This window comes from Myripristis murdjan, chromosome 3, assembly GCF_902150065.1.
Source record: "Myripristis murdjan chromosome 3, fMyrMur1.1, whole genome shotgun sequence".
Lineage (NCBI taxonomy): Eukaryota > Metazoa > Chordata > Actinopteri > Holocentriformes > Holocentridae > Myripristis > Myripristis murdjan.
The window spans coordinates 26,236,584-26,264,508 of record NC_043982.1 but is presented as its reverse complement, the minus strand read 5'-3'; the positions used below and the strand labels follow the sequence as shown (position 1 = coordinate 26,264,508).

Here is a 27,925-nt window from a genome sequence, read left to right as displayed (position 1 = left end):
CATATCTCATCAGTTGCTTTTGTAATAGATTTTTTAAAATGTAAAGAGACTTTGTGGACATCCTGTATTATCTGCGAAACATCCCATAGCCAATACAGTGTTTGACATGTGACCGACGAAGTCAATAGTACAATGGAGCAATGAGGTCTTTTTTTCTGCAGTGTTTTCAACTACTAGCCCTGCATCATAAGAGAGTTCTATGGAAGACTTCACCTTTTACCCTTCCTCCCTACATTCATCCTCCCATTCCACCGTATTTTGTATTTTTGCAGCGCAGGGCTACATGCGGAGCATAGCTAAGCCCTGAGGCTGATCAATGCCAATATTTATTTCAGATCCAATTACTGGAGCAGTGCTGCAGTTCAGAGAACACGGCAATGAAAATAAACGTCATCTTATAGAGAGGCACATAGAGACAACATTAGGAATGCAGCCTGAGCTTCAAAGGCAAGCAGTATGAGTACGAGCACAGGTTATAGGATTCTAATACAGCAAAAGCTGGAGGCATTACCAGGGGCTGAAGCTCTAGAAAGCCTGGTGAAATCCTGTTGCCTTTAGCAGGAGATCCCTCCTGTCTCGTTCCTTCCTGTCACCCATTTTCTCTCCACTGCTATGACAAGTCGCTTTGTCTCCAGGAATCACATCTGTTTCCAAACACCCCTGCCTGTCAGTGCAGCTGAAGAAAAAGTGTAGGACTTATAGAAGCACCAACCTTGTTGATCACAAACCGAGCTTCCTCTTGAGACGTTTAAAGGTTTTCACGTTACTTTTTTTTTTTTTTTTTTTTTTTTTTTTTACAGCACAGGATGTTGACAGGAATGAAGAACTGTAACGCCAAAAATTGTCATAAGCAAATTAGAGGAACAGTGCCAGAAACCACTGGAGTACTGAATGTTAGGGTTGGGTGCCGAACTCTGTACTCTAAAGGGTACCAATTGAATAATGTTAGTACTACCAAATTATGTTAAATCAGTAAGTTCCAAATATCAGTACCTTGAGAGAGGGCCATGTTGTGAATTCAAATAAATTTTGATAATGGATGAGCCTTTCAAAAAAATCCCGCCTTTTCCACTTGCAATTGTCAATCTGGGTGAGAGAGTATATAGAGAGAGAGAGAGAAAGCCAAACTTTGTTACCCCACTGTGCTTGCCGCCTCTGGGTCAGCTGTCACAGTTCAAACCTCCAGCTGAGAGAGGTGTATCTAGCCATATTCCCTCCACTACATCACACGCACACACTGGAGAGAGGAGTGTGTGTCTGTCATGTTCTCCCTCTTTTGACTCTGCTTGGGATGTGAATGAGGATGAACGCAGAGACACAATGCCAGCTGCTGTGAATTTCACACAGCCGGCGGCGGTGGTTTGTTCATGAACCTCACCGCTGGCTTGGGCCTCTACATGTTGGCCCCCCATGGGCCAGGCTCCCTTTTATGGACGGTTTGGCAGCAGAGAGGACCAGCAGTAGCCAGCTTCCTGGCTACTGCTCCACAGTTAGTTAGCGACTATATATGACTGTGACAGGCTGGAGATTGTAGGGACTGGTTTTGGGAGGGCATTGGGAGGTATGGAGGGATTTTATTTTGCGTGTTGTGTTGCAACAAAATGTTCTAAATGAATAGCAAAATGTTCTAAATTGTTCTAAAAAAGTTGAAATTTTAAGTTTAGATTTATATATATTTTTTGCAATTAAAATTAGATTTCTGATTACTGAAAGAGCCAAGTACTGACAAAAGTACCCTTGGGCACCGGTACCGAATTCCAGTTACCAGTGCCAATAGTGGTTCAAATGTGTACGGTACCCAACCCTAGTGAATACACACATGTATCTCCATGTAGAATAAGTGAAATAACTTGTTTTTTTTGTTTGCTTGTTTGTTTTTGTTTTTGTTTTTGTTTTTTTCTTTCAGCAAAAGCTTGTTTCTGTCACATGAGTTCAGGTATCCATTTAAACCTGTGCTATAGTTCATATGGAAGAATGGAAGATTGTGTTAGGGAACATTACAAGCACACCAGTGACGGTTCTGCCTATGTTGTCGCCCTAGGCGAAATTACTGACTTGCGATCCTCTATGTTACTTTTTTTTTTTTTTTTTTTTTTTTTTTTTTGGAGGACGCACTTTTTTTGTTTGTTTGTTTTTTGGTAGGGTGCTCGTGCGCCCCCAAGTAGATTGCGCCCTGGGCGGTTGCCCGCATTGCCCCTAGCAAAAACCATCCCTGTCATAGACTATGCATTGTTATATTTTCATGCCCAGTTCATCAAACCCATTTTGGTACAAGTAATGGCCCTTTTCAACTACAAGAACTTCCAAGGTGTGCCGCATCATGTAGGCTGTTGCAGTTTTTTAAAGCTTTCCATTGGCAGCGTCACAGTTACAGGTTAAGTTCCTTGAACTTGATTTACTCCCTGCTTGGAAGGTTATAATAAAATCTGAGTTCCAGGAACTTTTAGGAGGTGTTAGCAGGGCTGTTGTCTTGATTGGTCTAAGCGTTGACTTGGTAAATATGCATTATCAGAGGAATGCAGCACAAAGCAGCCAGTGAAAAACAAATGGCAAAACAACGCAAACTGTAAGTTGTACTAATGGGTTCATGTCCTGATCATTATTTGGAGAGAATGAAGCATCTACCCTGAATGTCTCGTGTACGCACAGTTTAATAAACATTTACCGGAAATGTCAGAGCACTGCCGCTGTCCCAGGACAGTGAACAGGATGTAATGGGAAAATTAAATGAGGGGAAAAAAAAGTATTTTAAAATATTAACTGAATTTGGGAGTACAGGGCGTCCAGTACATTGCCAGAAAGTGGAAAAAATAAAGTAAGAGTACAAAAAAATCATTCCACCCTTAACGGTCGGTTGTCCATGTAAGCGAGACTTTACTGGTTCTGGCCAGGACCAGGTTAAGCAGAGCTCCAGCTTCACACTTGACAATCAAAAAATCAGGGCATAGCATTGTGAGTGTTGTGAAGTATTTCATTTTGATAGCCATTTGGACCATGATAATGCTGATTTGATCATAGTATCACCTAACAGCCTCTCTGTCTCTCTGTTCCCTGCTTCAGATTTGTTCCTGACAGTCCAAGGGCCAACACCTCAAGGGCCAAAATTCGAGACTTGGATCAACAAGGTAATAATTCCTCTTTGAACCTTTGGAGCACTTTCTTGTTTCCCTGTGCTTCTTTTGCTTTCTAATGCATTGCATTTTGCAATGCTATTGTGGTCTTCAAGATCCCAATGCAGCCAGTACAAGCAGAAGTGAGACACATCACAGCTCTGTACCTGGGCAGTCTGAAACCTCATCAATATGTGGTAAAAATTATTGAGCGATTGTCAGGAGTCGTTGAACTGTGTTGTATGACACATTCCAGCAAGTGACATTTGTGTTCCAGACAGCGCACAACACACATACTCAGCTTATTTTTTTTTATTATTATTATTTATTTTTATTTATTTATTTATTGTTTTTTTTTTTTTTTTTTTTTTGAGATCATTATTATTTTTGGAGGGGACTTTTGTCCACTAGTGTGGTAATTTTTATGCCGTGTTTCTGACAATCAGATGTTGACCTCCTTCCACCATTATCTGTGGATGTTGCATCATACCATGAAAGATGGTGTGATCAAGGTCAGACGTGTAGTGTGGCCTCTCTCTCAGCCAAGACATGGCAAGAATTTATGAACTGTGAGCAATGATCTGACATCTGAACATCCTGATAGACAGAGAAAAAAAATCAAAAAGAGTTCCACATATGTTCCTAAACCCAACAGAACCCATCAGAACCCAGTGGGGTAATTTGCGGTTTAGGCTTAATTTATAACTTAATTGCCCAGTTTGGGTAGGGTTCAGGCTGAGTGGCACATGCTGCCGTTGCACGCTCCACTCAGCCCATACCTCAATTGAACCTCTCAAACCAGAACAGTGCCATTTTCTCTGGTTTTAGATTATTTGTTCTGGTTTATAATCCTACAAGATCTCAAAGTTTGAAGATCTCATGCTTCTGATGGCCGTATAAGAAATATCATAGGCTGTAATAGGCTATGGTGACGGGAATTTTATGACAAGAGGTGGTCCTCTTAATTCTGAGTGAGCAGCAGACATCAGAACAACAAATCAGCAGATAGAAATCTTACAGGCAGATCACAAATTTCCTCAAGTATCAGTACTGCTGGCCAGGTTATGTAGCCAACAAGTCGACATTATCTAAACAAAAAACTTTGATGAGATCTATCAGTGAAGAATTTCATCAGACTCTAGCTTTTAAAACATCACAGAAATGAACCTTCTCTTCTGCTGTGTTGAAATGTGTGTATAGAAACACAGTCAGCTGTTGTCAGCCTCTGTGGCTGGAGAGCCGATCTGCTGCTGGGCTAGTTAACATTCTGGGAGGAGAGAAGGTAGAGACCGCGGCCTGGGGTTTCTGTTGGGAAGGGGTTGGGGGGGCTGGCTAGTTGAAATTCAGCAGGTTGAGGCACAAAACTGCACGGCAGTCTATCTTATCACAGAGATGGAAAAAGGAGGCGGCGGGGGGGAAGGACGGAGACAGAAAGCGAAGGATTCAGTCGAGGCAGAATGTGTAGGAGGAGAGAGGGAGAGGCTTGCAGAGAGAAAAGGAACCATGAGGAAGAGGAGGGGTTGCAGGGATAAACTGCCTCACCCAGGCACTGGCAGGATGGGTGAAGGGTGGCAGGAATGTTGATCAGGTGAGAGGACAAAGCCAGATGAGTTCAGGAGAAAGCTGGAAAATCCTGTTCAGCTGTCGAGGAAACTGAAACCTTTCATTTTTTTTTCTTTTAACCCTGAAATTGTTTTTATCCGTAATGAAACAAAGGATAAAATGTGAGATTGTCTGCATGTCTCCAGCAGTTCGAATGGCGCTTTGCCTGTGTGTGAAATCAAAGGCTTGTTTTGTAGGTCTCTGTAAACAGAGGTTATCTTCTAAAGCTGACTGCAAGCCTTTTTAGAAAATCTGGAATGGTTTACATAGCTGATCCTGAATGTCAGTCTTTCTTACAGAATTTGAAGCTTACTCTTGTTTTCCTTGGCGTAGCTTATTGATTGTAATTAATTCATCTTTTATTAATTGCTCCTTTTGCTGGAAGGGCCGATGTGTATCTCTCTCTGCTTATTTACATTGCACCAGTTGATACCACTTTGCTGTTTGGTGAAGTGGGTCTTTTATCCCACTGAAACTCAGGGAGGGGTGGGAGTTTAGAGAGAAAGGCGAAATGTAAAACGCGCACACACACTCACACATGTGGTGTGACAGAATGAGAGATTTAGCCTTCTCAGTACCAATCACGCCTTCAGACAGTTTTTTTTATTTCCTGCCGCCTTCCCTCCACTCTGTTCTTTCCCCCTTCCTCTCTTCATAATCACACCTCCTCTTTCTCCCCTGTATCTCCTCCTCTTCCTCTTCTCCTTTCTTCTACATATTTAAATTTACGAAAAGTAAATAGCTCCCTGCTTTCCCAGCTGCCATACACAGGCATGCAGGCATGCAGTTGTGCACCACCACACAAACAGAAATGCATTTGCAAGCGTACAAAAACGCACACACACGTGTACACACACACACACACACACACACACACACACACACACACAATGGAGCCATTTCCCAGCATCCTCACAGCGTTAGACCCCTGTTAATCCCGTGGCAGTGTTTGGTTCATCGCCACTGTGTCTGCTGGTCACAGGCCAGCACGCTCCTCTTTCTCCTGCACTCCGCTTTAATTACTTTTCTCTCTTCTTTCCCCCCGCTAAGTCTGACTCCATTGCTCCTCATCCCTCTGTTTTTCTGCGATTACACAAAAGCAGGCGGTGTCACCGAGAGTGAGGCAAGGAAAGGGGAGGAAAAAAGAGAAAAAAATGGGCCGGTGAGATGATGAGTAGCGAGAGGCATTTTCTCATTGGCCAGTGTGTAGAGCCAAGCAGTTTCTGAGGTCATTTCTTTAGTGGCTGATATGATCGTTCAATTCAGCAGTGATGGAAGAGCCCCTTTTCTTTTTTTCCCAAATGCACACACACACACACACACACACACACACACACACACACACACACACACACACACTCACCTCTGCTCACACACACATACATATATACACACGTAAATAGGAGACTCATCAGCTTTTTGATACCTACATTCAATTTCTCTCTCTTCTCTTTTTCAAGCAGTGTAACGTACATGTTCACACCAGCCCACACACTCTTTTTCACTCTGTTACGCAGGAAGGCGAAGAGAAATGTACTCGACAGTCCTTTAATACCCCTCCATTCATTTTATGTGCATTCTCAGTGCATTGAAGTAGAAAATGTATTATTGTGCAAGAGAGAGGGACTCACCAAGTGCACATGACCAAGGTGTAAATTTAGTTTGAGGAGGAAAAAAAATGTTTTTTCACTCTTGAAGTACTTGAGCTCTTGATTTGCCTGCTTGAGTGCTCAAACCGCCTAAACAGTGGCAGCATCACTTGGAAATGAATATAAATTATCCAATTTTGATGTTTTATTGTTTTCACTGGGGAAACTTATCCCAATAGCCACCTGTAAATCAGCTCATTTCATGCTAGTTTGCCATTGTCATTACCATTATGAGTGTTTTGCACCAGCTTGCAAGTGCAATGTGCAAAACACAGAGGTTTAGTAGACTAACACAACCAAACTCTCACAGGCAGCAACAGATGATTTTTTTTTTTCAAAGAAAAGACATTTTAATTTGCTCATTTCATGCATTTTTTCAAGGAGATGACTTATAATATTCCTAATTTTCGCCACACTTTTGTTTGGTATCATTCTTTCTGTCCTAAATTTTAGATGGCTGAGTTCATTTCCCTCTGAACTGCTTCATATGCAGCCTGCAGCAACACTGATTTAACTCTTAGGGTAGGGCTACAACTAATAGATATTTTTATTTATGTGTAATATATATATATATTTTAATCAATTAATCATTCAATTTATAAAGTGTAAAAATGTGAATAGGCTTCATATAGCTTTTGTGGTACTTCCACCATCTTACAATTAATAATGATTTAGGTTGACTTGAATGGGAGTCAGAACAGCGACTGATTTGGGCCCATCATTATTATGGGGGATCTTGTCACAGAGGTGAAGGAGACAACATATTTTCCTTTCCAGTCCAGTCTTCATAATGCATGGAATGGCTGCCAATTTGAGAAGGCCAATCAGGTGATTTTTTTCATTCATATCCTATGTAAGGGATAATGTACAGGGTTTGTTTTGCGATTATAACCAGCTAGCTGTACATTTTCCTGTATTTTGCCCAGAGGTGGAACAGTTGAGTTCTCATGTTGCCTGTTTTGTTTGAGGCATCTTGTGGCTTTTTTGCTCTTTATTTTGTCTGCTAGTGTGTTTCCTTATGTTATATGACTGCATTTTTTGCAATTTGCCCACTCGGTTGGCACCTATTACATATCTGTCTTGCCATGAAGGGATCTCCTTTCTCTGTAGTCCTGACCGAACCACACAGATAGGGAAAACACACCAGGAGTAAACTGAATCACATCAAAATCTGTTCTGTTCAAAATCTGATCTGTTTTCTTGACAGCTAACGGAACTTTTAACATTTTCACAAATTGTATTTTCTTGTGTAGTGAAAAGTTTGCTGCTAATAGAATACTGACGTGTGCGTGTGTGCGTGTGTGTGTGCGTGTGTGCGTGTGTGTGTGCGTGTGTGCGTGTGTGCGTGTGTGTGTGTGCGTGTGTGCGTGTGTGTGTGTGCGTGTGTGCGTGTGTGTGTGTGTGTGTGTGTGTGTGTGTGTGTGTGTGTGTCTGTGTGTCTGTGTGTTTAGAGGGATGTGAACAGACGGGAAGAATAATAATGACCTGTAATCCTTTCATCTTCACACATCAATCAGATGCCGTCAGCCTGTCAGAATTACACACACACACACACACTCACACACACACACACGCAAACACACAAATGCAGATTTAATCATGACATCTTGCAATCAGGCAGCCAGCACCAGTCAGTCACACCAGCTAAGAGTTCATCCTCAATGCACACACATGGTTAACACCCCATCAGCGTGTGTGTGTGTGTGTGTGTGTGTGTGTGTGTGCGCGTGCGTGCGTGTGTGTGTGTGTCCGTCCACTAGTGTGTGGGTGTTTGTGTGTTTGTGAGTATGTGCGATTGGCAGCTCTTGACCTGATTAACACGGGTTAATTCTCCTAGCTTTTGAAGAGATCAATCAACTTCTTAGTGTTTCTCCCTTACTCACTCACTCTCTCTCACACACACACACACACACACACACACACATGTACAATCATCCTGTATGTGATTAGGTTCACACATACACACATAAATATTAAAAGATAATCAATTCAGTCTCCCTCTCTGTTTATGTTAAACTCAATTCATTTTATTGGCATGGATGCTAGAAAAACAAAATTCTAAAAACATTTATATATATATAATCAATTAACAAGCACGTTATTGTGAACACAGATACCCCACTGGGCCTGCTGGTGGGACTAGGGGGAAGCTCTTGGAGTTACCAAAATTGTCAGGCTTCATCATCTGTCCAACCTGAAAGTTGTCATCGAATAGAGTGGATATATGCATTCACATATATCCACTCTATTTGTTGTGTGCACTGTATAACTAGTGCAGGATGAGGACTGCACAATCCCAGTTAGTGTTTCTTTACAGAAAGAAACAAAATAATCAGCAGAAATATGTAAGTAATGAATCTGAGTAAGCAAAAATAAATGATTAGCAGAGGCTGATGATGTAAAAGAACAAATCTGCATGATACTCAAATATAATCACTCCTTTTTCTCTTGGCAGTTGAAATTCTGAGCTTGCATTGTAAATTTGCAGCATTGCAAAAGTAAAAATGCTCAGGAGGAGACAATACAATAATTACTTTGACAGCGCTGATATTACTGGTAGGTCTTCATTTACTGAGTTTTTCCTTTGTGTTTTATTCTCTCTAACTAAGCTCTCACTGCTATGTTATATGCTCTGTTGATGGAGTTTGAGTTTCTTAAGATTTATCCCTCTATGTTTAAGTGTCACTGTCGCTACGTCATAGCTGTCTATGGCAGTTAAAATTATTTTTGCACTGTTGTATCTTGTAACACCAGAGAGAAGTTATTATTAAACCACTGGTGTTTCCAAATGGTGTTCCCATTCGGTCCACTCTTCACACATTTGTTGGTGCCCACATTAGGTGTTGAAATCCTTGAGAATATCATGACTTGATTCGATGTATATTGTTGGGTTCACAGTTCATTTCAAAAATGATTCTAAAGTCATAAATAATTCTTTATTCACATTTGATTCTCAAAGCAATATTACTATGATAGCTTTTGATCCAGACCTCGTTTGAAGTCCACACAAGACAGTGAATCCATATATCCATATATGGTTGGGAGCATGTATGAATGAACACAAAATCATACATTAGCCATGAATTTGGCTCAACAGGTTCAGTGGTTAGAATAAAATATAAAGACCCTTGTACTGTGAGATATCCGAGCAACAAATGATACATGATGATTCAGACTACAGGGGACAATTGTCCTGGATCTTAGCAATATCCTGAAGCCATGATTGAGCAGGACAACAAAAAGTCCCAGCTTATTGCTTCACCAGCTTATCCGGACATTCAAGTGCAAGACAACAACCAGCAATGCACCCCAAACATCATTACCATTGTCAAAAGTTTTATATCCAGTTAATAGCCAGGCAAGCATCACAGGGGCATCAGAGTGTGCATCAGAACACTATCTCCGACAGCATTTCTGTGTTTATACAACATGTAGATCTGACCGAGCAATCTGATTGGTCAATCAGACGTTTAGAATGTGCTCAAATAAGCATGACAGCACGGCTAGCCGTCCTTAAATGAAATATACCTCATCACTGAAAATATTACTCTGCCTATATCTTATTGCCCGGGTCTGTGTGGTTTCCATGGCAACAAGAAATGTTTCACCGAAACCCGCATCAAAAGCCACTGTCAACTTTGTTTGCCTGCATAATGGACCGTTTTGTTGTCAATTTTGATTTATTTGGCAACTTAAGTTTGGATAAATGGCTGAACGAGGAAGACAAGACAGAACAGAAAAAGGCAAGATACGTGAGAGAGACAAGTGAAGAGCTGGATCAGCTGGAGAGGTCAGGAAATGAAGCCAGTGTGGCCCGGTCAATGTCTTGGGCCGTCAAATGTATACAAGACTACCTGAAAAACTCCGGGCAAACAGCTGATTTCTCAACTGTAAGTAAAGAAGAGCTAAACAAGATCCTCTGTGAATTTTATGGAACTTTAATTTCTATAATAAAGAGAATGAAATGCCTCAGCGGACACAGCACCACTGAGGCCGATTCAGCACCACAGACAGTACCTGCAAGATTTTCCACAGAGATGTGCAGGCTATAACTTTGTTCTTGTTATTAATGTGTTAATGTTATCAGTTATTACTTAGCCTACTTAGCCTTAGCCTTAAGATAGATTCGTTAGATAGATGTTTTTTGCTGGTGAGTTGTTGTCACGGCAACTGTTAGATTAAAAATGACTGAGAAGTCGGCAGAAGTGTAACTATCAGTCCATGAAAAAAATATTTTTTCCAGCAGATATTCTATTTAAAACATGATTGGGCTAGCAAAGCAGTTTTGTGTTGCTATGTGTGGTGTTTATTCAGTTTTAGGGAATCACGATGTCTAGAAAACATGATAAACCCAGGTTGGCTGGCTGACAAGGACTAGTTAACGTCAGATCTCAGGTATTTCCACTGAAACGGAGAGAATACTAGCAAAAAACTTTGATGTTTTGAGAGCGAAATGCCCACATTATGAATACATTTTGATTATACATTGTTGGTAATAGTTGTATAATCACGTTATTACTTCAGTGATGCTAATGGAACTCGGTGCAAGCTCCTCGTTCCTGGCCGCATCACTGTCGTGACAATAGTAACGGTCAAGCACACCCTCTCGTGTAATAATGCTTAATTAAATCACAAACACAACATTTTCCATATCCACCATACTCAGAGACTTACCACTACTATATACATTCATTTCTTGATTTATTTATTTGTTTTTTTTTTTTGTCTTTTTGATTGCTTCCATTCTACTGCTTAGACTTTTAAAAGAACAGTTCATCCCAAATACCCCAAAATATATTTTCCAACTTACCCCTTGTGCAGTATTTGATGAAGCTTTCAGTCTTTCACCCCAACACAGTGAGGCTGGATGGGTATTTGTCTGTGGTGCTCGGCCCCTTCAAAAACTCAAAACAATCACACGGATGCCCGACATAATCCACAACCTTCAAGATTTTGCTAAAGAACACCAGAAAACTGTATCTGTCTGCACCTGTAATTCATTCTCGTTTGAGACGGACAGACACAGTTTGCCAGTTTGAACTTTTCTCCCTGGCTATCTTTACTACTGTCCACCCCACAGTAAAGACTTCTCTTGACTTGACTGCATGCAACACTTCAGTCAAGACATACAGAGTTGGTAAGGTATATACCTGTGCTAATCAGCATCAATAAGCACACACACCCTGTTTACAAATAAGCAGCATCCTTTATTGTTAGATAAACCTGGGATACACAGATTGAGAGTCTGCAAATGTTTCATGAATCCCTTGTTGGTTTTCATAGCAAAGTTTAGGTGATCCAGGTGCCTTTTTTTTACAGATTAGTACTTTGTAATTTCTTTTTTCTTCGAAAATGACAGTAGAGAGACACGAAAGAGGGGGTCACTTGCAGCAAAGGGACCTGTCTCAAATCAAACCCAGGCCACTGTGGTAAGGACTTGAATCGTGGTACATGCTTTACCAGGTCAACCACTGGGGTGCCCAAAAGTGAGAAATATTAAATAAAAGTTTTGTGAATGCGGTCCAGAGACTTCACTATTGTCACTGTAATGTTGCTGAGGCAGTGTACAGGTTCAGAAGGGTTTTTTTTCCTAATAAATACAAATGATGATAAAAAAAAACCATTGTATTTATATTTCAACCATATTGAGATGATTAATTATCCGGCTTCATCAGATGTTTCAGATGATTAATTGTTTGGTAATCATCTGGTTTACTTTTATATAGCTGTGTGTGTGTGTGTGTGTGTGTGTGTGTGTGTGTGTGTGTGTGTGTGTGTGTGTGTGTGTGTGCGTGCGTGCGTGTGTTTGTGTGTCTGTGTATGTTTTGTGTGTAGGCTACTGTACTCATCTGGCTCTTTCTCTTTCTTCATAAGTCTCTCTCTTTCTCTGTGTCTCATAAATCACTAATGTTTGTCTCAGCAGGCAACCGCTCCCCACTGCACCTAGTCACATCTGCTACCACACACACACACACACACACACAAAACACTTTATTTCCCTCACTAATACCCTTATGCCCCCCCTCCCTCTCTCTCTCTCTCTCTCTCTCCCCTGTTAATTATCTCTCCCTCTGTGTTTCCGTCGTGGCAGATCCATCATTCATATTGTACGCTACATTTGCTGTCAGGGCTGAGATGCCTTATTCATGACTCTGTTATCCAAACCCAAGCAAACACAAGCAAGCTCCCCAGCAGTTCCAGTATAAATAAGTGAACATTAAGTCTGAATCTCTCTCTCTCTCTCTCTCTCTCTCTCTCTCTCTCTCTCTCTCTCTCTCTCTCTCTCTCTTACTCTCAGGATGGGAACTTCAGCAGGATGGATGTGCTTCCTGCAGACCCTCCATCCGCCGCTCGGCTTGTTGGACAGTCGTCCTTTGTCGATTTTGGTGAGACTGACTGAGATTTGCTGTCATGTGAGGATGTGAGCCGGCTTGCACGGTGGTGTGTGAGTTTGTTATGTGAGAGAGAGACAAAGACAGGAGCAGCTTTACACTGGACATTAACATGCATCTTGTGGGTGTCATCAGACAGAGCAAAATCACACAAAAACACACAGCTGATGCTCAGACTGAACAGCCTGTTATTTTCTATTTCCTTGTACTGCATGAGATTGCCCTTAACTGTATTGGTTTTCTGTGGGAGGGGCTTTGATTTTATCTCACCAATAACTGGAGACAAACAGCTGTATACAGAATAGGTTGGATCGAGATCCGCACTCATTTTCATTCAACACTGAAGCAGCAATGATTGCCAGTACACAAACATCAGCAAGCTTATGGGGTTGGCACCAGTGTCCAAGGGATATATCAGTTGGCCAATATATCACAGATACAGTGCTGTGAAAAAGTATTTGCCCCCTTCCTGATTTCTTATTTTTTTTTGCATATTTGTCACACTTAAATGTTTCAGATCATCAAACAAATTTTGATATTAGACAAAGATAAACCAAGTAAATATAAAATACAGTTTTTAAATGATGATTTCATTTATTAAGGGAAAAAGGCTATCAAAACCTACATTACGTTTTCACATAGGGCCCTATGTGAAAACGTAATTGCCCCATTATTCAACAATAAGAACGATAATGGGCAAAAATGGCATCCATGGGAGAGTTCCAAGTCGAAAACCCCTGCTGACCAAAAAGAACACAAAGGCTCATCTCATATTTGCCAAAAAACATCTTGATGATCCCCAAGACTTTTGGGAAAATATTCTGTGGACTGACGAGACAAAGGTTGAACTTTTTGGAAGGTGTGCATCCCGTTACATTTTTAATAAAACTAACACAGCATTTCATGAACATAACATCATACCAACAGTCAAACATGGTGGTGGTAGTGTGATGGTCTGGGGCTGCTTTGCTGCTTCAGGACCTGGACAACTTGCCATAATTGATGGAACCATGAATTCTGCTCTCTACCAGAAAATCCTGAAAGACAATGTCCGGCCATCAGTTCATGACCTCAAACTCAAGCGCACTTGTGTTATGCAACAGGACAATGATCCAAAATACACCAGCAAGTGCACCTCTGAATGGCTTAAAAAAATAAATAAATAAATAAAATGAAGCTTTTGGAGTGGGCTAGTCAAAGTCCAGACTTAAATCCAATTGAGATACTGTGTCATGACCTTAAACAGGCCTTTCATGCTCAGAAACCCTCTAATTTGGCTGAATTAAAACATTTCTGTAAAGAAAAGTGGACCAAAATTCCTCCACAGCGATGTAAAAGACTCATTGCCAGTTATCGCAAACGCTTGTTTGCAGTTGTTACCGCCAAGGGTGACACAACCAGTTATTAGGGGGGCAATTACTTTTTCACATAGGGCCAGGTAGGTTTGGATAGCTTTTTTTTCCCTTAATAAATGAAATCATCATTTAAAAACTGTATTTTGTATTTACTCTGGTTATCTTTGTCTAATATTAAAATTTGTTTGATGATTTGAAACATTAAAAACACCAACATGTTTCGGCCATGTGGCCTTTCTCAAGGATGCCGAACACCTTGAGAAAGGCCGCATGGCCGAAACATGTCGGTGGTTTTAATGTTTAAGCCCTATTAATTAAAGGCCTTTTAAACCTATTAATTCACTTGAGTGCCTGGATTGTACTCCTTTTTCCTCTAGTCATGTGGCTATGATGACCTTGCTGGTAGAGGCAACAGAACAGCTCAAACATTCGAACAGGTTCAAAAAATTTCATTCATTTGCCATAATAGAGGAAAAGACAATATTCATAATATTATGATATATAAAATCCTAAATAATATCTGCTTTCCTATCATAATATCCATAATATACTGCCCTAAATATAGTCTGGCTCGTGCACAGCTTCACAACATCAACAGCACCATCTCCCCCACAACAAAAAAAGCTAATTAGCTCAGTTGGATTTCCAATTGATTGGGGAAAGCAATAGCAGACTGAATTGCTTGAAAAATTTGAAAAGGGATCTGGAACCAGGCTACAAAAATGCATGACATCAAGGTGTAAATGCACCCAAAATTTGAATTTCATGTACTCCTCAGAGCCACACTGGGCCTTTTCACCAACAAATCATAAATGTGATGCATCACCAGTCAACATCTATGAACTGTGCAAATGGAAATGTCGCTCATAAAGCAAATCTAACCAGGAAGCGGAGGCAAATGTCAAGTGGCAGACAGCTCAGATAGTAACAGCCTTGTGTTGAATGGATCATCAGCAAACTCATGAGAGGGGACCTTTGTGAGATTTAATGTGTGTGCGTGTGTGTGTGTGTGTGTGTGTGTGTGTGTGTGTGTGCGCGCGCGCACGTGTGTGTGTGTGTGTGTGTGTGTGTGTGTGTGTGTGTGTGTGTGTGTGTGTGTGTGTGTGTGTGTGTGTGCGCGCGCGCACGCGTGTGTGTGTATCTACCAAAGTGTTAGCAGGCAGATCCCTTCCTCTCCTCTAAGTCCTTTAAGTTCTGTCTGCATCTGAAGCTCTGTAGCTTCAAAGGCTTCCAAACAGGACTGACTGTCTGGCATCTTTGGCTCTAGCTTTTTCACGACAGCTCTCTCATCACACACACACACACACACACACACACACACACACACACACACACACACACACACACACACACACACACAGGGAAAGGAGAGGGAGAGAGAGAGAGAGTTTTGTGAACATCTTATCCCCTTAAACAATCTTGGCCAGTAGTAGTCATTGTTCAGCTCGGCTTTAGATTTATCCACAGCAAATCTGCACCGGCTCTCTAATCTGCAGGCTGCAGCTTGTTCACAGCAAAGTGGCCTCAGTCACTCTAGAAGGGGATTTTAAAAGGTAAATACCTCTCAGATTGCCAGTCTATGCCTGTCTGATGGTACAATAAAGTCTCATTGATAGTTAAACCTGCACTAAGCAATTTCAGAACCTATTAACAATCCTGAAACTAACCTGTGCTTTATGGAGACTTTTGTATCTCAAATTATATAAATCAGGGCGAAGTCGCTAGGTTTAATTTTTTTCCTCTTCTTTTCTGTCTTTGTTGTCAAATTCTGGCTGAGAATGAAGCTCTGCTTGCTTCACTCCCTCGCCTCTTCAACTTCATTCAAAGCATCTCTGAAACTGTACATTCTGCAGATAAAGGTTTCCAAATTTCAGAAAAGCAGTCAGATGCTGTCAGTTCTGTGGCGACAGACAAAGTTAATTCAACACAGTTGTTTACCCTGTCGCTGAAAGTATGCAGCTTCACTTCATTTTCAAATTGGAGTTCTGAGGCAAAATGATCCAAGCAATCCAGCAGGACTCCTATGAGAGTGAAATGTATCCTTTTCCATCCCAAACACACATTTTTTGCCTTAATTTTTGATTTTGTTAGGTTGCTGTTATCCTGGAAGCAGGACTGAATGTGTTTTTTTTTTACAGACAGAGTTTGTGCTCTCCACACCCTCTAGTGCTCATAAATTGGTTACTGCAGGGGTGGGGGTGGTAGGTGGGTGGTTGTGTGTATGTGTGTGGGGTGGGGTGGGGTGGGGTATCACCCCGATCCTTTGTGTGAAGAGTTTGAAAAAAGAAATTGTAATTCAGTGTTACGACTGTGTGTGTGTTTAGGGATGGGCGTTCTTTTTAAATTCTGCTGTCTTTTTTCTATCTTTGTTCATGAGACTAAGAGTGATTGTTATTGCATGTGTGTGACCTCATCACTTAGTCTGAGCAACGTGCTGTCATTAGCAGAGTGATGTTCAATGCATTTTTAATGACTTAACTTTGGGTTGTGGCATGTACACACTGAGTCAGACACATACACACACTCAAGTGCTCACACACACAAACACACGCACACAACCACACAGAGATAAACACATCCTTATTGGTAAGATTAATCGGTTAATCTCTAAGCAGCTAGGGGTGTCCATAAAATATTTAGTGAACAAACTTCCCCTTCCCCCAAATTGGCAATAATGTATGAGCTGAGAGGGAAATGACCTATATGCTCCTTTTTTTCCTTGTGTGTGTTTGTTTGTATGTTCATGCATGCATATTTGTTGTGTGTGTGTGTGTGTGTGTGTGTGTGTGTGTATGTATGTGTGTGTTTTCCACTTGTCTGTTTGTGTGTACTGTAAGTGTATGAGTGTATGATTGTCTATATAGCGACAGGCAAGGAGAGACTCAGTGTGCATATCTGTTTGTGTGTGTGTGTGTGTGTGTGTGTGTGCATATGGTCATGTGTGTATTTAATTCATCATCTCTGGGGGCAACAACCTTTTATTTATTTATTTATTTATTCTTTTTTGTTGTTCAGATTGCAAGCTTATCTCAACAAAAAACTTTCATTCCTTTAATCTCTTTCTTTCTTTTCCCCCTCCTCCATCGCCTCAGAAATGTCACTTCAAGGCATTGCCCTCGTTAGCTAGGGATTGAATCTTTTGAGGGTCACGCTTCTAATAATCCGCCAAATTCTGGGAGGGAGACGCCCTGCAGGATGTTACATCTTTTTTTTTGTCTCACACTGTCTGCTTCACTTAGTCTCTCTTCGCCTGTCGCTGTCTATCTTTATTTCTCTTGATCTACTGTATATCTGCTGTCTTTGCTTCACTCTCTTTCCATGCTTTTCCTCCTCCTCCTCCTCTTCATCTCTATGGTTTCAGGCGGTTGTTACGTCTACAAATTTCCACAATATAACTGCAATGGGAGGAGGACTTTTCAGTAACCTAAAACAACCCTCTCTTCAATATCCAGCCTCTCCTCCAGCACTACAAAACAATTAAGTGGCTGAATTATAGATCAGTGCTTCATACGTATATTAGAAATCAAGTACAATTTTCAAGGAGTTTCTCTTGCTGTAGGTGTCAACATCAAATCTAATAAGAAAAATAAATATTTAAAAACTGCAAAGGGGTTCCCCGGTGGCTCACCTGGTGGTGCGCATACCATGAATTAAAGCTAAGTTCTTACAGTAGCATCCTGGGTTCGAGTCCAAGCTCAGCCCTTTAACTGCTTGTCATCCCCTCTCTTTCCCCTACCTTTCCTGTCTTTCTGTACTCTCACTGTGAAATGAAGCAGAATAAAACAGAAATAATACAAAAAAGGTACAGAACAAAACCTGACAAATATATTTGTAAAATAAAAGTAAATCAAAATCAAAATAAAAGAATACAAAATAAAAATATAAAATAAAAGTAAGGCAGTCATATCCCAAACATTAAAAATAAATGATAAAAGGTGCCCATTTTGTGATAAAAAGTGATAATTGAATAGGTGGTTTCAGTTGGGATTATACTAGATTAGATGCATCGACTGAGAGCTGTCACTGTCAGTCTGTCTCTGTCAATCTTTTTGTCAGTTCCTGTCTGTCTGTAACGTTCATTCTGTCAGACATACAGAGAGAGAGAAAAACTCACTGAGAGGAGAGCTGAAGTTTGTAATATGATCATTATGACAGAAGGGGAGACCTGTCCTGAGCCACACACACATACACACGCACACACACGCACAGTCCCAAGTTATGCCCATGTCCAATTTCAAGCCAACTGTCTGTACATACAGTATGTATGACCAGTATGACCATTTCACTTTCATATTGTGAGAATTCCTATGTGCAAATGCATAAAAATGGGAAGCACCTGAGTGAGTGCACTATTTCCCATAAATCAAGTTTATATGGGCGGCCCACCTCCACACGCCTCCTCACCTTCTGTTCTCAAAATGGAATCACAGGTTTAAAAAAAAAATAAAAAATCCACGTGTTATTTGGGTAACTATTAAACACGCTGCTGCCGAAGAGAGCCAACAGAGTAGACACATACAGGGAGAGATAAACAGAAAGAGGCAGAACGGGGCAAGCCATTACAGTGTGTTCAGTGACACACCACAGGTGTGTGTGTGTGTGTGTGTGTGTGTGTGTGTGTGTGTGTGTGTGTGTGTGTGTGTGTGTGTGTGTGTGTGTGTGAAGGGGGAAGCAAGGTGAGCATATTAAAATAGTCTGTGAGTAAACAATAAAATAAGGTGGAGAATCAACTACAATCAAAATGGTGAAATATGAAATAGCCTAAGAAATTGAATGATGTGTTTTATGTATTTGCTCTCTATGTGGTTGCAAAACATCGACATACATTCAATATGACCAAATCAATGTAATATTATTTTACAAATATATATCACAGGGAATCCTGTTTCCAAATGCCAGTTTTTCAGGTCCTGCAAAACTATATTCAACATATGACTTATCATATTTTCTATGTGGTGCTTTTCTGTGGAGCCTTATGATTCTTTTTAGGCAGAACAGCAGTACAAAACACAATGCTCAAGTCTTGTCTCAAGTGCACATATTTAAGTCGCCAAAAGTTGAGAACTCAAGTCTAAATTGCTAACAAAATATTCAAGTCCAGTCTCAAGTCGAAATCACTAAGGTTATGTCTGAGTCCAGTTTCAAGTCCTCAGTCCTAAGTCCAAGTTCAAATCAGTATTGGGGTCGGAGCCGAGTCACACGTTATCAAACATGGGTAACCCTTGGGTGGATAACCTCATCTATGGTTTAACAAACTGACTGACACATTTTGAGCCTAGAGCCTTCTTTCACACATGCAAACTGATTATTTGTGATGCAATTTTTATGGCTCGATGAGGCTTCCCTCAACTTCTGTCCTAGAATGTTAGAAACACATATACACACACGCCCTAACACACACACTTTTTTGTTTCTGTTTATACATCCTCAGTCAACCTAGTGCCTGTTTCAGCAGTAGATATACATTTCTGTATGTGTTGTCAGTACTCACTGTATAGCTAAATATGTCACTACATGTTAATCATCTAATATTATCAATTTACTGCTGGTTAATTTGTTTAATTGTTATTAAAAAGTATGTTATACCTAGTATATGCAGCACCTACCTGTTTCATGTATCTAACTTCGTACTGTCTGTCCCTCTCTCTCTGTTGATATTATCACCACTTTGTGTTCCTGCACATCAGCACATCTGACTTGCCTCTCTGCAGGCTAATTAAAGAGCACATATTGGCTTCGCTGTGGTCCTCGCCTGCACGATTGCAGGAGGCAAATGAAAGAGAGAGAAGCAATAGGTAGGCAACTGAAAGAGGGGGGAGGGACAGCACGCTTCAAACATGATGTACACCAAGTTAGAAAGGAGGATAAACATGAAGAGCTCGGCGGAGGATCAGGACGGAAGAGGAGGAAGATGAGGAGTAGGAGATGGCAGGGTGGATAAGAAAGGAGTACAAAGAGGAAGAGCATAGAGCAGCAAGCATCACACTCCTGCTTCATGCAGAATGGAAATCATTCCCATCACACTCCACACGGTCAATGCTCCGACTGCCTCTGTCTATTTCAGTCTAGTCAGCTTCAACAGCATAAATGTTATGAAACAGTTTTGCCCTAGCAGTGATGTTTATCCAGTAATCAGTATAAATGCAGTATCAGCATTCCATTTGTGTGTGAGGGAGTAGTGTTTGTGTGGATAAAGGATGCGAAAATGATTACAATATTATAAATTATGCTTAAATACAAGGAACATATGGTGATGACAAACATGAGCAAAACTTCCCAGAAAGTAAAATGTAGAGAATTTAGGTCCATTTACTTAGAGGCACTTGTGTGGCACCATGTGACAAATGTAGCTGCAGTTGATGCTTATGTTCCTTCGCCCAAAAAGATTGTAATTGAAGACTTAATTGATTTTAACTGTCTTCAATAATTCTGCAGACTTATTGACATTTGGGTATTGTTACTGCAATCTTGCCCTCGATTTTTTTACTCAGGGAAAAATGTTTTGACTCCATCTGTCTCTATGTCCATCTCTCTCTCTCTTGTCATCTCATATGCAAGAGTGACTTTCCAGAGTGCACATACTGACACACACACACACACACACACACACACACACACACACACACAGCCTACACATACAGGGTTTTTCCTGGCTCAAATTGAGGCAGAGGTGGTACCATCCTGATCATGGGGGGGAGGTTACTTTTTACCACGGACCTTTTGTACTCGGTATTTAGTGTTAGTGTATGTTTATGTTAACAATATGTTAAATTATTATTATTTTAAAAATGTAAATTACTTATCAAACAGACCTAACAATTCAGCTACCAATGAATGAGCAGTAGTGTGCCTGTGATAACATATATTGAAAAATAAGCCGAAGTGATACCTCTTCTCTGAATACACAAGCTAGGCCAGTGTGCTGCTGTTAGCCAGTGAAAATAAAGCAGAGTGGCCACTCTTCATATTGTTACACAATCTATGTCTGTGCGCTGCTGTAGCCTGGAAATCCCGGTAAAATAAGACAGTCGCCTAAAAAGTAACTTGTTTTTAGACCACTTTCACTTGTTTCAAGATCATTTTCCTTGTTACATTGGCAGTTTTTTTTTAAACTTACTGAACTGTGTTTTAAAAACAAACAGCTAGCTAAGAGGATGGCTGGGAAAGTGGAAATTCGAGAGAGGTCGGTTGGTTTGACAAGATCCTTTAATTCACACGTGAGCGGGCAAATACTCCCCACAAACACACACGCCGCACAGATCGGCAGCGTGTGTGAGCTCGTCATATACCATCATATAGCAGTCAAACTAAGCTGCATTTTCACTTCCACTACCAGGATGCCAATTAACACACACACTAGCAAAGAAACCGAAACACAAAACAAAATCCTCCAGGAAGGGAATTTCTCGGCTCTGTTCTTCCTCTTTGGCAGTTTTGGCAGCGACTTCCAGTGCACTCTTGTTGATACAGCGCCACCACATCGGCGCAATGCTGCAGCTGCAGTTAAAATGACATCCATCTACCACGGCGCTTGTCAGAAAATAACAATTTTCCCGACGTCAGAGTTTTGAGAGCCAGGGGCAGCATGAAATTAGGCTGAGGCGGCCACCTCGTAATTTTATATGCAGGAAAAACCCTGCACATAATGATAAATGCGGTGAGTATCACCTAGCAACAGCACATTAAGATCCATGTGTTATATTTGCCCTTGTTGTGGAAATGAGTCTGCACGTTTTCGTGAGACTGCATTACAGATGAGCTTGCTGCTATTGGCTAAATTGACGAAATTTGAGCTTTGTGTGTATGTGTGTGTGTGTGTGTGTGTTTATACACAGTTGTGTTTATGTGTGCACATTTGTATACTACTATCAGCCCATATTTGTGTGTTTACAGTCCTGTTTGCAGAACTAGACACTTAATAAGTGTGCTATTGCTCTCTTCCTTTGTGTTTTCTCTCTGTGTGTCTCTGCCACATTTCATGTGGGAGTGACTTCTGAAAAGAAAAAAAAAAACACATACTCACATACTCACAAACACACACACATGCACATTAATGCTGAATGTTGTAAACATCACATGGCAACAGCACACCAGGATCTATGTGTCTGCATTTTCACCTGTTGTTGAAATTAATCTATGCTTTCTCACTATCCGCTATTACTTCCTTTGGCATGACAGGTACTAAATCTGAGCTCTCTCTCTCTCTCTCTCTCTCTCTCTCTCTCTCTCTCTCTGTGTGTGTGTGTGTATGCAATATGTATATGCTTGCATATGCATATACATGTGTATGAGTCTCTGCCCACGTACCCATGTTTGCATGTTAGCAGTCCTGTTTGCAGCACCCGACTCTTAATAGATTCACAGCATATGCCACACAAAATAGGCCCATCTGCCTTATCACTGAGGTAATTGCATTTTTCAAAGTGACAGCGGCCAATGCATAATTCATCATTAGGTAAAACACAGCAAAGTCCCACAGCCGAGCGTGTCAGCCGGCTCTCCTGCAGGTAGGACGGAGGGAAGCTGCTCTGAGACCCGCAGCTCACCAAGATAGGCAGACAGAGAGGGGAGAGTGTGTGTGTGTGTGTGTGTGTGTGTGTGTGTGTGTGTGTGTGGAGGTGATATTTAAAATCAGAAAAGCTGTCGCTGTTTGTGTGTGTGTGTGTGTCTGTGTGTGCGTGTGTGTGTGTGTCTGTGGGTGGGTGTGCGCGTGCGTGTGCGTGCAGCCAGGTAAGTCAGCATGTTAACAGGACAGCCTATTTTCTTCTCTCACCCTCAGGCATTTTCCCTCCACTCATCTTATTATATTGTGTTAGATCCAACCACTTCTCCTCTTCCTGCTCGTCTCTGTCTGCCTCACTTTTGCTGACCCAGCCAGTCCAGGCCCCTCTCACTGTTTTTTTTTTTTTCTACCTTTATTTCCCTTTTGCATCTCTTTTATCGCTGTCTCTCTGGCTGTCTTGTTGTGTTTTTCAGCCAGTTCAGTTCCTTTCTCAGGCTTTTTCCTCTCTCTCAGGCTCACATTCTTTGTCTCTTTCTCTGTCTTAGACACCCACAGTAATGGGTGTACCTGTAATACAGCAGAGCCTTTTCAGTTTAGCTTTAAAAAAAGGTGTTGCAGTCCTGTTCTGCTGAGGAAGAACAGCTCCAGTTGTAGAGGCAGGATCACATAAAAGCATAAATGCACATATAGCCAAACATGAGACTTCGCAGCAGCTCAGACTGGACAAATGAAGTAAAGATGCAGCGAAAAGAAAAATAATATTAAATTAATCAAGCACCATTGTTTCAATATCCCTTAGATTGAAAAGTACTCCACCCCAAATGCAAATTATTTAATCCCCTGGGTTTCCACTCTCCAAGTTCAGATATTAATTTGCACATTTTAATGTATAATTTGATGCAAATTGCACAGCAGATTTGTTGTTTGAGCCAGTATCTGCTTCAGAAAATGATGTGTCAGATATAATATTAAGGGATAATTCCATCCTAAATCGCATTAGCACTATTGACAACCTTGGACTGATGATTTACATTGTGTTTCTGGTGCTGTTTTGTTGTTGGATGTTGTATTCTTGTTATTATGTGGCTAACTAGCCAAAAGCAAATTCACTAATAACACCCAGGGATATTCTCGCAGCTTCAGTCATGTTTAATAGACAAAGTTAAAAAAAAAAAAAAAAAAAGATCTAAAACAGAAGTGTTACCTGTCAGGCGTCAATGTCAACCTCTAAAAATAAAAAAGCAAGGTCCTCTTTGTAGACTGATTTGCAGCAATATATAACCAAATAGCTGCACCTGTTCCCTGTTTGCAGTGTTTGAAAAGGGACTACCAGAAGCACAATGTAAGTGTTTCATTTCTTTTAGGATTGATTTTTCCTTTAATTACAGTGACCCACACACAACTGTTCATACATGGAGTAATAATAACTGTCTTCAACTCATTTGAAAGTGGTTTATGTTAAATGTGTATTTTCATCATTTTTTGGCAATTGTATGTCATGGGCTGTTATGTAAAAAACACAACTGTGGCATTTAAATGAAAGAAAACTTTAAGGAAATATCTCTAGTTACTTATTTTCCCGAGCTCCCTCTGCACCTAAAATCTAACAAGCCTGTTTGGTGACATTCATTCATTATTAATTAGCCACTGGGTGCTGATTAGCTGGAAGTACTGGTGGTCCCACCCTCCTCCTTAACATTAGCGATTGCCCAATACAACATGAGTAGATCGATGCAAATTTAGAATTGGTTGATTTTCAATGAAGTCCAGTTGGGACAAAAGAACTGGGCCCATTTGTGATTGGCTTGTTTTTCTGGTGACATCATTTTCCACCAGCAAACTCTTTAACTGGCAAAGAGTATCACCAGCATCTTTTTATATCATTTATACAACATCCCAAACTGCAGCAGCCGTTTGCATCAGTCCTGAAATCTCTGCCTGAATGCATTTTCTTGTTGATGTGCCATTCTCAATTCAGACTATAGGAGACTGGAAGCGTGCAAAATGTGATCTAAAGCTGACATGTGACAGAGATCAATTCATCACACTCTTCCTCCTTCGCATAATGTGGAACATTACCTTGAAAACTGCCCAAATAGAAAATTAAATTGCAGTGCAGCAGCGCTTTAAGGAGTTGCATTATATAGTAGTTTGTGATAATGTTAACCCAATGAACTGGGAAGAAGCATCAGAAAAACAGGCAGGTCGTGACAAGTAAGGTTTTGTTGTTGTTTTCATAGATTGTTGCAGGCTGAGTCATACTTTACTTGATAGATAAGGACTTAAAAAAAAACCTCTGCCAGAAAAACCCTTTTTTGACCCATTGTCAGGCTCATATCAGAGAAAGTATGGATCCCTGTGTTTGGAGCCTATAGGAGAGAGATGTGTCAAGCAGACTGACATCTATCCACACTTTTGTCAAAACAGCAGACAAATCCTTTTATTCTGAAGGTGAGTTGCTCCTGCTTCAACGTAGTTTCCATCTTTGGAGGTTTGAAAAAGAGTTTGGTGAAACAAATTAAGTGCACTTCAAGTCAAGTTTTTTTTTTCCCTTTTAAATGTGTTTTTATGTCTCTGGCCCCTCGAGGGTGAGACCTAAGTCATATGACACACATACACCTTTCACCTGCTTTTTTTTCATCTGACACACGCAGAAACACATAACAACACATACTGAAACAGTGTTTCAGAGTGCAGGGCAGATTGCATGGAACCAACTGTGTGTGTGTGTGTGTGTGTGTGCACGCGCACACACTCAAGTGATAGTGTGATTTGCATTGTTATTGGTGCTGTGTCGTATCCTATGAATGCCAATGTAGCACTCTGCATATCAGCACAGCCTCTCCCTGCTTTTTTGTTATCCTGCTCTCTCCTTTCTCTCTGTTACTCCCCTATTTTCTCCTAATTTTTTCCTCCCATGTTCTCTGCTTCTGTCCTGCCTTGGCCTGCCCTCTCTCTTCCACCATCTCAATTTCAATTCATACCTGCAGTTTTCTCCCCCTGTGCGACTCCCCGCGCCAATCTCCATCACACCACGCTCCGTCAGCGGGAAGGAGGGACGAAAAGAGGGAGGTGAAAAGGAAAAAAGAGACAAGAGATGGACTGAAAAACAGAGGCGTTAAGAGCAAGAAAGAACTGGTAGATGTGCAGACAGAGAGAGGAGAGGGTGAGCAAGGAAGGGAGATAGTGAGGGAGGGGAGAGAGACAGAGGAGATGGGTGAAGGAGAGCATAACGGGAATAAAAGAGACAGATGAATAGATAGATGAAAGAGAGTATGCGTAGAGGGAAGGACAGGTGGGACACAGAAGAGAGGTGTGTGTATGTGTGCGTGTGATGGAACTGACAGTAAGCATCAGGAGACAGAACAGCGAGTGACAAGCTCTGTAGAACTGAATTAGCAATCACTCTGTCTTTCTCTCTTCATTTCTTTCTCTCTTTATCTCTCTGTCTCTATGCTACAAAAATTTAACAAGTCCTTTAGCTTCACATTCAGTCCCCACACTTGTTTTCCATGTTGTTTAACTTGTTCTTGGACATTTTTAGACAATTTTGAAGGTTTTTAAAGGAATGGAGATGCAGGAGTTCCATTTTTTGTTGCTTTCCTTGTAGTATGTGTTGCATAATCTTAGTCAGGCAGAGAGAAATTTTGTTTTCGTTCTTCACTTTGTGCAACAGAGTCTGGGCTGTTGGATTTGGATAGAACAGCGGCAACAGCAGTAGGTGTTTACAAAGACAACATCATCATTTTCTTACTTGAAAAGCCACGCCCACCAGAGGGGAAAATAATCAGTGCACATCAGTGCAACCAATACCTGTAGCTAGCTAGTCGCTGAATGCCCAGTGTTTCCCAGACATACTGTATGTTATACTTGGGTGGCCCGCCCAGGTATTTTAACAACCAACCAAGTATAATTCAACCCTTTCCAGGTTTTTCATTAAGTATTGGGGGGTAGGGAGGACTAAAGGTGGAGAATTAACCAGAATTAAAATGGTGAAATAACTAATACTAGACAAAGACTAATCTATTCTTTCAAATAATTTCAATCGACAGTTATAACCCCCCCTCCCCCCAGCCACAGGCAAAGTGTCATTCTGTGGGAAACACTGATGTCTATGTATTATTTTGGCACCCTATTCCACTAGAGAGGAAGAGGTATTTAGAAAAGCTCCATATTGTTGGTCTCACACTGAGTAAAAGAAAGGAAACCTGAACTGAAACAATACTGCTTGTTTAAATTCCACAAGTTTTCCAATATTCTCCACAGTTACAGCTGACAGACCACAGCAAGGAGTAACAAACTATGTTTAAAGCCACATGCAGTCTGAGTGTCGTTGATAATGTTGATTGGCTAATGACTTGGGGGCAAATTAGGTAGGTATTACAAGCTAACACAAGGCAATGTATAAACAAACTAACTTGCAAATAAAGACTTATCCACATTCCATGACAACACCAGTTTTATACTTCAAGGATTATTTAGCTTAATATAGTCACTGCTTTCTTCACTAAAACTGCCAGTTGGATATCTGATTTACTGGTGACATGCTGCTTCACATGAACATACTGATCGTTACTGATTGTTAGGGTCCAGCAGTTTCCCTTCTGGTGTTTCTCATCTAATTGACTGAATCCATTTTTTCCATATTAAAGGCTTGTTTGTTTCTGTTTGGAATCATATAAAAACTGGTTTCTGGATTTTTGACGGTTCTATTGCTTACTACCTGACTGCAGCTTTTAGGCTTTTAAGCCTGTTAATAAACCAAAATTCCAAGGAGACAAGACATAAAGTCAGTAGAGATGTCCTCCCTCTCGGGTGGACGGGTCTTATTTGTCCACTGTCTCTGTAGTGAAAGCACAGTAAACATATTACTTGCTAGTGTGCACAGCACCACCACTCATGCTGGTTTTGTAAGTAATGACGATATTGATATCCTGTTTCTGTTGTATTTTTGATTCGGTGCACTGATGCTCACAGTGATCATCACCTAAGCCACGCCCACAGTTTCTCAAAAGACTGATATTCCCGGCTGTTTGTGGACTCCCAGTGATGCTGTGGTTGGAGCCCAGATGGTGTCACAAGTCAAACAAAAGTGACCTTGTGAGATCAGGTGGCTGTGTGACATTGATAAAAGACTTAAGGCTTGGAAATTTTGATATAAACCTGACATGACAGAGATCAATTTATCACATGTGAAATTCTTATATGATATGAACCATTGCCTTCAAAACTGGCTGAATTAAAAATGAAAGACGAGTATCAAGAAAATGGGGAATTTCTCCATCTCAGTCTCTCCTTACAGCTACAATCACTG

General features: G+C 40.9%; 1 protein-coding gene and 1 long non-coding RNA gene across 2 annotated transcripts in view; one reads left to right on the top strand and one right to left on the bottom strand.

Moving 5' to 3' along the window:
* The window catches only part of itfg1 (integrin alpha FG-GAP repeat containing 1), a 198,586-nt gene that overhangs the window by 38,606 nt on the left and 132,055 nt on the right, over positions 1-27,925 (top strand). Inside the window, exons 7-8 of the mRNA XM_030077151.1 lie at positions 3,061-3,125; positions 12,660-12,747. Of these exons, the coding sequence (XP_029933011.1) occupies positions 3,061-3,125; positions 12,660-12,747 (153 nt within the window). The remainder of the gene's footprint in view (positions 1-3,060; positions 3,126-12,659; positions 12,748-27,925) is intronic.
* On the bottom strand, positions 682-26,819 carry LOC115377438 (uncharacterized). Its single transcript, XR_003930047.1, has 3 exons — positions 26,718-26,819; positions 5,703-5,706; positions 682-695 (listed from the first exon to the last, which is right to left on the bottom strand). It is a non-coding gene; the product is annotated as an uncharacterized LOC115377438 (long non-coding RNA).